The sequence below is a fragment of the Lycium barbarum genome, chromosome 2, assembly GCF_019175385.1.
Source record: "Lycium barbarum isolate Lr01 chromosome 2, ASM1917538v2, whole genome shotgun sequence".
In the NCBI taxonomy this organism is placed as follows: domain Eukaryota; kingdom Viridiplantae; phylum Streptophyta; class Magnoliopsida; order Solanales; family Solanaceae; genus Lycium; species Lycium barbarum.
In genome coordinates, this window is record NC_083338.1 from 94986003 (window position 1) to 94998301 (window position 12299).

The window sequence follows — 12299 nt, forward strand, 5'->3', positions numbered from 1 at the left end:
TTAAGTTTATGCCAATTTCTTGGGTTTGTTGGACTTCCAAGTTTTTCTCCATAAGTTTCAAGCTTTCATTGAAAGCAAACCAAGATTCAAGGCATCCAAACTCAAAACTACTTATTGTGCCATTGAATCCAAAATCATTGTCCATGACTATCTTTGAGGAGTTTGTCATGCTCACACGAACTCGACTATGTGGTCACTTATGGTCCATGCCCCATTTGATCACAAGGATAGTCAAAGCATCTATTCATTACATATCATGAAATTAATACTGCAATAATTGGACATCTTAGTCAGGCAAGATGCTCACCGAGAGCAAGCTTAACCTCCCCTAGCCACAGATACAACATGTCGCTTTTACTCCTCTAACAGGAAACTGCGAGTGCCAACCCACACTTTTCAAACACTTGGATGGTCGAAGCTGAGATGATAACACAATCTACCAATTTACAATATCTCTACCAATGTACAAATTGATATGCAAAATAAGCACACATAACCTATTTTTCTCAGTAGCTACGACCAGGCAACTCTTTCGTTCTATAGGAATCACGTTTGTGGAAGGGGCATATCACAATACTTTTTTGGAGAGGGGTTGTTTGCCTGGGTAACTGATAATACCACTGCAGCTCCAAATATTTCAGGGAAATATGTCTTTGTTATATTCTTAACCCATCAGGATATCAGGATTGATAAGCCTGTCGTATTCCAGCTGCAAAAAGAGCAAATATGGTAAATGTCAAGTGATGAATAACATCTTGAAGTTTGTCAACCCGAATTATCAAAACAATAAAAAAAGAAAGAGCTCCCTTACAGTAGCATTATTATGTTCCAACTTCATCCTCCTATAATCTTCTTGTGCCCGCTTTGATCGAAACATGGCCTGAACTCGTACAACAGACCTTTCAACACGCTCTTCAGCTTGTTTCCTACTGGCTCGGAAGAAGTCCTCCTCCACATCACCATCAGGCTTGAAATCAACTTCTTGACTAGATTGAACCTGAAGCCCACGAAATCCTTTTCTCTTCAAACGCCATCGCAAGACAGCCTTTTCAAGCACCCCAACAGACCAAACTATCTTGCGATACTGCCTTCGGACTTGGAAACCACGGAACACGGCCTGCATAAACCAGAGGTGGGTTCAACTATTTAAATTCGTCCAGTCTTCTTAACAAAATTATTTACCTTATCCACTCCCCACTCCCCCCCCCCCCCCCCCCCCCCCCCCGGGGAAAAAAAAAGGGACCAGTCTACAGTAACAGCACCAAGCAGTGTCAAGAGGATAGCATATTGAAAAGAAAGAGCATCCTTTGCAGGTTAATTGCAATATACGAGATTTGAGGAAATCAACGTGGAGCCAAAAAGGTATAATCTCTTCTGACAATGCCCACCTCATGTCCTCATTTCAGTGAGCACATCAATTGAAAATTAAGAAAAATGGAACACAGTACTAACTTGGATCAACCAGACAAGAAACAGTTTAAACTTCAGATCTTTTGATGGAAGAGGTGGCTGGAATTATTCAGCCAGACTTATGAGAAAGAAACAGAAAATGGGGCTACTTACTTGAATTTGGATAGCATGACGCCGCATGTTAAGAAAATCTCTCCGCATTTTCCAAGTTCGGAACCTATATTGGATTCGTGCAGCAGCTGCCAATTTTTTACGGGACTCATAATTGCGGAAAGCATGCTGAATCTTCATAGCAGCAACTATATTACGTGCTTCTATCTCTGGATTTGAAGACTCAACAGCTTTGGTCTGCACTTTGAATGAATGTTCTCTGAATGCAGTCTGTATACGTGCAGCGGCATCAGCAGCAGTACGATAAGCTGCCAAAGTATCCTTTAGATACAGCTCCTCCTCTGTGAAGTTTCCAGGGTTTATAGGTTCAGTAGTGGTCTGCAGTGAACCACTAACATTTCCAGCCAAGGTCATATCCTCAAAGTGTGCAACTAAACCCTTCTCTGCAAGATAAGCTCCCAAACCTTCGAAACCATTTTTAGATGCAAGATCAGCAGCAGTGCATCCACCAGGATTCTCTGAATTGGGGTCTGTCACCAAATTTGGTTTTGCACCAGCGGCTAGAAGGGTTGCTACCATTTTTTCCCTGATAGTCAAAACTCCTAAAATTAAGCAACCAATATGCAAAAATTTGTAATATTAAAAAATAAATTTGCCCTAGAATGTCTTCATGTCCTTAAAAAAAATTTCTCTTTTTGGATGGTGGAGGGAGGAGGGAGGAAGGGGGTGGAGCGTCGATCAGACATTTGGTGGACAGCAGTAAGAACATACTTAAATCAGCAGAAGCTCCATGTTATATTTTCAACCACTGCTATTTTTTGTTTTTTTGAAATTCGTAACTATTCGTAACTATTTCAACCAGTGGTCTTAAAAGTGAAAGTGCAAAAAAAGTGACAACCTCCATGGGATTTGAAGCAAAAAGCAAGAAGTAAAACGCACATTTTTTTCTATTTTATAGTAAAGGTGCAATTAACGGAAATTAAACAATGATAAACATACATGAATTTAGTACTATAATAATCAAATTGCAACTAAATAGCTAATTTCAACATATAGTACAACAACAACATACCCAGTTGAATCCCACAATGTGGGGTCTGGGGAGGGTAAAGTGTACGCAGACCTTACCCCCACCTTGGAAGGTAGGGAGGCTGTTTCCGAAAGACCCTCGGCTCAAAAGAAAACAAGGAAAACAAGGGAAAAGAGTCAGATGCAGCAAATCAAAACAATGTGAAAATAAGAAATAGCAAGAGCAATGAAGTCATGATAAAACCTATATTAGTAAAAGCCTATATTAGTCCAACTCCTCAGAAGTTGAGATTAAAAAAACTGCCCATTTTCAGTTGGATCACTTTGGGTGTCATTGTTTGAAGTGAACATTTTTTTTTTTTTTTTTTTTTTTTTTGCACATGGCTTCACTTGTGAAGCGGTAACCCCTCACTTCACATCGCTTCGTCGCTTCAAGCGACGAAGCGTTGGCTTTTAATAACACTATTTTAAACAATGAAACAATAATGATTTCAAAATTCTTCAGCTGCAGTAAGGATTACCTTCCATAATGCGCAGCCCAGTGAAGAGCTGTCCAACCATCCTTGTCCCGGTAATCCAATGATAAGCCTGACCAGGAAAATGGATATACAGCCCAAGTATAACCTAGGATAGCACACAAATGGATAACTCCTTGACCTTCCTCATCCCGCTCTGAGGTCTTACACCCATGAATAACTCTTTCCAACAGCCATTCATGAAATTTGGTTTGCAAAGACAGCTCGAACAAGCAGTCTTTTGCATGTAGGAAAGGGACTTTCCTGTCTTCAATTGATTTGATCAAATATGCCCAATTATCAGTAATGTGGGCACATTTTCGAACAAAGTTCTTTGCGTTTTTCAGAGAATCTTGGTGTACTTTACTGGAAAAAATGCTTAGGCTCTTGGACGTAGAGAAGAGCAAATGAGCTAGCCTCATTTGAACTCTAAATTCATCCCAATTAGACTGGTCCTCCAGAGGAGCTGTCCATTTAGGTGCTGAAGGAGCTCGAAACTCAAAGGTCATGACTTGACTGATCGGTGTGCTACCGTCAAAACTCAAATATAGATTTACCAGTCCAGGGGCTTGAGCTGAAATTACACAACGATATACCCCAGACTGCACAAATTCTGCAGGAAAACAAGCATCTGAACATACGCAGAGCAAATTTGACTTTGCCAGTTGTGATTGTCCTCCTGGAAAATGCCCAATCACTAAGATCTGCAATGATTAAGACAAAATATAAATGTTGAGATCATAGATAAAAAAGAAGGCGCACATCTTGGAACTCTCACCTCCAAGCAGAAATTGGCTACTGTAAATCTAAAAGTTTATAGGAGTGAATTTTCTCTCTGATAAATTTAGTGCGCCGAATTCACAAAAGCAATCATTAGCAAAAGCATGCAAAGCTGAATTAAGTTATTTGTTTATTTAATTACTTTTTGATAAGAAAGCTAGGTCTTGATTGTCACCTGAAATGTTACCTTATGTTATGGACATGTCTAATGAAGTACTAATATTCCGTTAATACAATGAGATTGATAAATTAGCTTTTTTTCATAAATGAATGCAAATAGGACTTTTTTAATCAAAAAATGGGAATGGCGCATTCCTTCTCTCTTATCATGAGAGAAGGCTTTATTCTTGTGAATTGATACTATTATAGCAAGGCTTTGACATAAAAGAACCTTTGTTTCTTCACTTGAAAGAGCCCAAGAAGGAGATATTTCTGTTATGTTGAATATCTGCTGCATTACATATGATTGATCGACAGTTACTGAAGATTCAGGAGTCATCATCTCATCTGCAGATCCTGCAGAATCAGTGATGAAGTAGTTGATCCACCGTCCAAAACTGTCTTGAGTTTGGAGACCATCCTTGTTCAGACTATCAAAGGAATCACCTGCACCCACTGTCATTACTCCAGATTCATTCTTCTGAAGATTTGAAGTCATCTGGTCATCCCCGGAACGGAAGGACATGTCATTTGAAGGATTAAAATTTACAGTATCACTTCCAGCCACTTGGCCAACAAAACTTTCTAAAGATGCTATAGGTCCTCTCGACACAGATAAAGAGCCATCCTGCAAATCACCATTATTAGTAGCCATACAAAAGAAAATGAAAAAACTAATAATCACATGGAATCCAATTAAATATTGAAGGAGTTGAATTATTTAATGGAACAACAACATACCCAGTGAAATCCCACAATGTGAGGTCTGGGGGAATTATTTAATGGAAGAACTTGATAATTGGAAGGACACACTTAAAGCAGAAGTTACAGGTTAGGTCAATAAGATAGAAATGATGTAAAAGCCAATCTTTTTTCTGAAGGCTTTTGCCACCAAGATCCTTAAAAGGTATACGGAATGATACAAGCATATCAACACACTTATACAGACACACACAGAGACACGAACACAGACACATTATATGGATGTGTGAATCTATCTAATAATGACCATTGCGTGGTACGAGCAATGAAAAACACACATACTTATTATATGATTATATCACTGTAGAAACTTTGGGGACTCAAAACTGAGTCCAAATTTTAATTCATCCTAAACTAAAAGGTTAATCATGGTTGTCCGTTGGAGTAATGTAAAAGTAACTTGGGAATATCAAAATCTGCAGAACACGGAGAAGATAGCTCACGGACTTCAACAGTTGAAGTTATTTAAAAAGAAAAAAAAATGTTTGAGAACAAAAAAAGGGCAGCCCGGTGAATGAGGATTGATATAGCCAACCCCAACTAGCTTGGGACTGAGGCGCAGTTGTCGTTCTGCTATTTTACCCTTCAAGACTCTTCTTATTGCCTACTACTAAGCAAAAAATTAGGGCCTCACATTAATTTCATTAAACTTAATCCCTGTAGCAGCAAAAGATGAGTTAGAGAAAAGCTGGATGGTGGTGAATTGTACTAGTGAATCAAACCGCATACTAGAACCGCTTACATTGAGGCTGTAACCATTAACTTCAAATTGATTCTGTTGCCCGACTGAAGCTCTTCCTCCCACTGTACATGGTTACAAAAGGGAAGATGATCAATCAATGAATTAGGTAAATGATCAAATAACTTTTCACAGGCTACACGTGCCAATTCTACTATAATCCACGGTACCTTCTTGAGTTGTAACTAGCTTGTTAGGATCGTTGGGTGCCAAAAGCTCATCCCACTCAAGTGTATTAATCTCAAGAAGTCTCTGCTCATGAGATTTAGCGGTCATATCCCTGTTAGGCTCTGCAATCAGTAGAAGACATGACTTAACCCAGCCGATTCTAAAGGGGAGAATAGGTTTTAACTTATTAGGACATTACAAGATTACAGCACGTCCGAGATCTAAAAACATAAGTAGGTTACTATCTTGTTGCATGATATATTATTAGAAGTTCCTAAAAATAAAAATACCCCATTATCTTCAAGAGTAATATTCTGTTATTTTATTTATGCAGCGACTACCTATACATAAGGATTAAACATGTTGCTTACATCTCCATTCATAGATGGCTCAGTCCAGGCAGTTGAGATTCTATTAAATAAAATACCAATAACATATTATTTCTAGAAAGCCAATTTGCAGTACCTAAATGTGCATGTTGGCTGGCGCCGTACGCCCGTTCATCCACGGAATTACATTCTTCTGATAAAACCCAACCAGATGGGTTGGATGGATCTGAACTGGAATTAGAATTAACTGGAGTGGCTGAAGAACACTTGGCAACAGAGGTTGCTGAAGAGCCCTGTGTCTGCACAGTAGACATAGACAGCAATTATATTAAACCACTGATGTAATTTATAGCTACTTAAAAAGGGATTTATTCCAATAGAGGTAAAATCCTTTTACTTTGCGGATAAAGTAAATAGTCTTATTAATAATGGGAAAATCTCCCGTATACAAGCAATATATCAAAAGGTAGAGGATCTACAAGATAATATCATTCTCTATGAATGACATCCAATCTTAAATACAAACTGAAACTTCATGAGGGCACCAAAAAGAAGCAAGGAAGGAGATGTTATTTCCCAAGTATGCATATATGTTCTCTATCCCTTTTCAAAGCTGTTATATTGGTGAAGCGTTGCCAAACAGTTCGATAGCAGTGCCGGTATATGTAATAGTATTTGCTACACATCAATTCAGATGGCCAGACAACTTGACATTCTTCTAAATATGAAATAGTAGAACCTAAGAACTTGATGGTATATATCCCAAAATTATAGAAGTATATGAATGATAGTTATTTCACAGGAAGTCTAAACGGGGACAACAAGAAACTAGAACACGCAGATACGGATACGTATTGATGAAGGACTTTGTTTTATCATACGTGATATGTATTGAAGAAGTTACCAAGATAAAGGAAACAAACCTCCTGAGTTTCGCGATAATGAACAAGGACTATGTGTTCAAGAGACCTGATACAAGCATAGCAATGGACAAAATCAAACTCAAAGGATATAGGTTGTTTCATGTAAGTGGATAATGTCTCAAATGATTTATCATTGTTGCTAATTGAAATGAAAAAAAAAAAAAGAGGAACCCTCTTATCAGCTTGATGCTAGCAGCAATTAAATGTATTTCATACTTGTCAAGTAGCCAATAACATCTCCGGACAAAGGTCGGGCGATCTTCTCCATGTGCATAGTACACATGAATTCGTTCGTCATTACCAACCTGCAGTAAGAAATAAAATGAATCTGACCAGCACAAAAAAGATTGCAAATCTCAACTCAAGATCTTGATCTTGATCTTGAAGATACGTATCTTCTGGAAGAGACCAAATCATCTCAATTTCAAATGGAGAAGAGGCATAAGACATGGATGGGAAGAGTACAAAATTGAAACAAAAAGCTCATCTTTGCTTTTCAGGGGAGACATTCTATTGCAAGCATTGAGCAAGAAGATTAACAACTTTTATGCATCAAACTATAAAAGAAAATACACTTGCAAATTGCAAATATAAAGCACCCCACAGTTCTGGTGTAGGAGTGACAAAAGAAACATGGTATGGAAGAATGAAGGGAAAAAAACTAAAATTAATGATAAAGTGTTCTTAAAAAATGGTTAATGTGAAAGACGAGTTATCCAAAGGTTCCGCGGAAAGCAAGTTAGATATTAACAATTAAAACTAGACATGTGCAGTTTTTAAAATGACTCTAAACCCTAAAGCAATTAGGATACTAGAAAATCTCTTTAGCTAGATGAATGCAGATTGATAATTTGCTAATTGGATTTGGCCATTTTGAATCTAGCTAGGCCTTCACAGTCATCTTCAGACATAGCAGAAAAACAGAAGCATATCAGTATCTACAGGTGATACTGGAGTTGGTCTTAGTTCCCTGAGTTTTTTGGCAAAACAATTGTTTGGTTATGCGATTTTGGGCATTGGTTAATCCTTTATGCATAATTAGTTCCAACAATATTGATCATAGTCGTTCTAGCTTGTTCCTGAATGAGCTCCAGATATTTCAGCTGATAGATGGGTTTATACTGTGCTTTCTTAGTGGTTCGTGCCATGTCTAACCACCTTCAGTCATGTAGCAGCAGTAGATGAATAATTGACAGACCACCGCAAAACTCATCGCATGGTCAAGTACTGTGCAATTAGAAATTCCTCAGATTCTGTGTTTCAGTGTGACAGTAAGCTCTCACCTGTCAAGGATGACGTATTATAGGAGAGATGTTCATCTATTAACATTGTCTTCCATCGATTATGCTTGAGCGTGTATTTCAAATTATTCAATGCCGTCTGCTACATGCATTAATCAGCCTCAGCAAGTCCGCATCTTGAGTCCGAATCCAAATGACAACAAGAGGTGTTTGACTGAATATTCACCTATACAAACTTTTACTTCCCTTATCTTATGTCACTTAAAGCTCGTGCATAGCATGTGATAGGCTACATTTTTTTCTCAGTAAGTAGCTGTATGACAAAGGTTGCTAACCTTGTACAGGGGGGAAAAACTAATGTTAACAAAAGTAGAGCTGTACATTCAGCAAAAGTAAGTGGCATACAGGATGTCTACGATGAAGCCACATAGATAAAGTGGAACGGAGTTTTTCTGATTATCTTAAATTCAAGTGTTCAATTACATCAATTGTACTTGTACACGAAAAAGAAGGCAAAGAGATTTCAAATCAGAAACTATAACCAAAAAGGCAGAAACCGGAAATATAGCAGAAACGCAATGAGGAGCAACTGTCCATTGGATAAATAACAAGCAAGGTAGCAAACAATAATGGAAAGTATTGACACACTCGGGATCATTTGACACTCACTTTTAAGTGTTCATGAGCTTCTTTTACAGTTTTCCCATCCTTTTTCTTCTTCCAGTTATGACCATCTTTGCGGAAATTCCTGAGCATCTTACGATCGAACAACACGATGGTGCCACCTGTTGTATGGAACATGAGAACATTACATAAATCAATAGAATCTATCCTGTCCAAGGAGTTTAGTTTACTGACACCTTTTTTAATAAGTAAGTGTTTTTATTGGTTTAATAAGTTAATGTTATAACTCACAAGTAATCCTAAGCACTAAGTTTGTGCTGGGTATGACTTCGTTTGTTCCATTTCCTTTCATATTAAATTCATATGCACAAAACAAGAAAGAAATCATAGCAAGACAGAGACCATAACGACACATTCATGCTTAGAGTGGACTTACTTGTTGGCAAGTTTACAGGCTTGACAAAGATGTTGAAGTACTTGTAGTTGCACAATATCGCATGGATCTCGTTTGGTCGGAGCCACCTCATCTTCGCTTCTTCCATTATACTGGGAATATCCAAATCTGTGCATGCAATAGAGAGTATCACTTTTAATCAGCAAGGATGATTCAAAAAAGAAAGTCAACAAAAAGTGAAATTTACAAGCAATTGCGGAAAGGTCAGAGGCAAATTCTGATATGAACTTAGCAGTGCTGTGCCTCTACACTATGAGTTCGTACATCCATCTAATCATTTTAAGATCAAGGGACCTTTTTTGGCCATCACTTCACTCTCATTTTCCAGGAATCCAGGAGCTTGTGTTTTATTTCCATGATGATCTGGCTTCCTAATTATCATAAAGGGAAAGAAAAGTTCTGGGTACACTCACATTTAATTAATAATTTGTTAGAAACACTTTCACACTTGATGATACTTCACTCACCAAATTGGCCAAGGAAACAACATTTACTTTGTTCTGGTTTCTGAGTATTTCAACACACTAAGTCTTGTTCGTTTGATTTATGGAACCTGACCAAGCGATTAGATAAAAAGAAAGATTTGGATGAACATACATTCAGCCAATCCTTCCACAAGATAATCTAAAGTACTTTAAAAGTCAAGATAAATCCAATTTATCGAAAAGAAGTTAAAATCCAAAAATAGAGATAAATAGCAAGTGTTATTAGCATGTTTTGGCCTACTTCCCTTGATCTCGCACGTAGAGACACATTAACTGTACAAAAAAAAACCAATAGTTGCAGTGCTTTCCATCACACAATGACCTTTCCACTATCCTCAACTACGGATATGGATTTTAGAGTAATAAAGTAATTTCCCTATTTTTTCTGCAGTTTCAGGGATTGTCACAAATCAATTACTATAAGTTGCAGGCCAGCTCTTGTGCAAAGCAACATGTTTTACTAATAGCCATGCAAAGCCACATGTATTTTCATGTCTAACTTAATAAAAGGACATTGTTTGAATTTATGAAAATCATAGTAAAACATATGTTGTTCTCATGCACTTGTCATTTTATGGTGGATAAAGCCCCCAAGAGCTTGGCCTATCGGGCAATGAAATGAGATAAAAACCATGGGAGATGAGAGTTCATATCCCAACAGAGGGAAACAAGTGGTTTCTTCTCATTTGGCTAAGTCTCGACGGACAGCGTTACCCAATATCTGTGTTGGTTAAAGGTAAAATATGGCCGGCGAAATGGTCGAAGTATGCAGAAGTTGGTCCCGACACCACCATTATCCAAAAACTGGTCGATAAAATTGGTATTCAGGATAATTTATCATGTTGATATATTTTAACCAGCCCACCAAGTTACCCAAGTGTTCTTCTGCCCTTGGTCCTCAGACCTCAATCTCATACCACGGTTTACTCAAAATCAAGGAACTCCTTGTTACTTTGATAAGAACTGTCTTATTATAATCTACATTAAGAGGCTAATCACGTGGCGGAGAGATTTCATGAAACTAAAATATGGAACAGCAGAAACATCTTCAAGCGTCGTTTTTTTCAGGATAGATTGAAGAAATGCGAATGACAAATTACAGCATATAAACCATTGTAATGAATACCAGGAAACCAATTAGTCGCTTAGACATATCACTAATTTTCATACACAAAATTGATATTATTACTCCACCTACGTTGAGTCAATCCCTATTCCATATAAGGGAATGTTGTGGTAGGTTAACCAGTGAAAAGGTAAAATTATTGCATCTTACCTTTGTTTTGGATTAACTCTTAGTTGTTGTTGTGATAATATTCCAACAAACTTTATATGTCATACTTCCAGGGATTACTCTAAGCATTAAGCCTTACATGTTCCTACCTTAATTGGCGTAACTGGTAAAGTCGTGGCCATGTGACCGGGAGGTCACGGGTTCGAGCCGTGGGAAACAACCTCTTCCAGAAATGCAGGGTCAGGGTCAGGCTGCGTACAATAGACCCTGGTGGTCCGGCCCTTCCCCGTACCCCGCGCATAGCGGGAGCTTAGTGCACCAAGCTGTCCTTTTTTACTTTTAGCATTAAGTCTTACATGTTCCTACCTTAATCTTTTTGGTACCTAATTCAAAGTTAACCCCTAAATGCAGTGAACTTCTCTTCTTTTAGAATTACACAACCATGCATTTCTTGCATAAAACTAGCAAAAAAACAAAGTAAAAGATAGTAATACCTTGCAGAGTGTGAAAACCATGAATATCCTTCCCAACAAGTTGTCCTGCTCTATTGCTTTCCATATTGTAACAAACTCAAAACCCCACCAGACCAATCATCCAAATTCACAATCTTTACTTCAAGAACCAATAAAGCTAATTCTTGAAAATAATAAAGCTTTGTGAATGATCAGTCAAAACCCAGATATGCTGCTTTTCATAACATAACAGACTTCAAGAACCTACCAAAATCATACAAAGTTGGAATATTTACTTGAAGAATAAAAAACTTATCAAAACCCCAGTGAATTTTATGAGCTAATTCTTGAAAAAAAGATGAAGCTTTCGTAAAATGATCAGTCAAAACCCAATTTTATTAGTTTAGATAGGAAAGGCACACATCAATGGCAAGTGTCAATATAATATTGGAGTAAAAATTAGTCTAGTTTAAATACATTTAATATGGATGGAATTGTATGGGCAATGGGCACAAAATATGGGTCGGGTCAAGAAATGTACATATCATTCGTACAGACGATCCGAGAAAAGAAGCTGACACGCAAATTATATCCGGGTACATGTGGGACCCGGGGTAGGACTTTTCTTGTGATTTTCCACTCTTCTTCTTTTTTCTTTCGAGTGAACTAGTATATCCCATTTATTAAACGGAAACGGGTCAAAAATATCCGCCAAATCAACAAAAATACCCTCCGTTCATAATTTAGTTCAACGATGCCCTTAAACCATATGAAATTGAACAAAAATGCTCCTATTATTATTTAATTGGGTCAAAAATGCCTTTTTTCTAATAAACATATTATTTCTTTTCTTTTTAAGCATATTATTTTTATAAAAATATTAT

At 37.5% G+C, this 12299-nt stretch overlaps 1 protein-coding gene across 1 annotated transcript; it reads right to left on the bottom strand.

Annotated features, from left to right (window-relative positions):
- Positions 1–228: 228 nt before the first annotated feature.
- Positions 229–11861, bottom strand: LOC132626641 (calmodulin-binding transcription activator 5-like). The gene is made up of 13 exons (XM_060341576.1): positions 11458–11861; positions 9227–9352; positions 8836–8951; positions 7142–7230; positions 6926–6971; positions 6139–6301; positions 5676–5795; positions 5509–5570; positions 4237–4632; positions 3072–3769; positions 1564–2107; positions 812–1117; positions 229–709 (listed from the first exon to the last, which is right to left on the bottom strand). Exons 1-13 carry the CDS (start codon positions 11519–11521, stop codon positions 665–667), a joined length of 2775 nt encoding a protein of 924 aa, XP_060197559.1. The 5' UTR covers positions 11522–11861; the 3' UTR covers positions 229–664.
- Between the last annotated feature and the right edge of the window lie 438 nt (positions 11862–12299).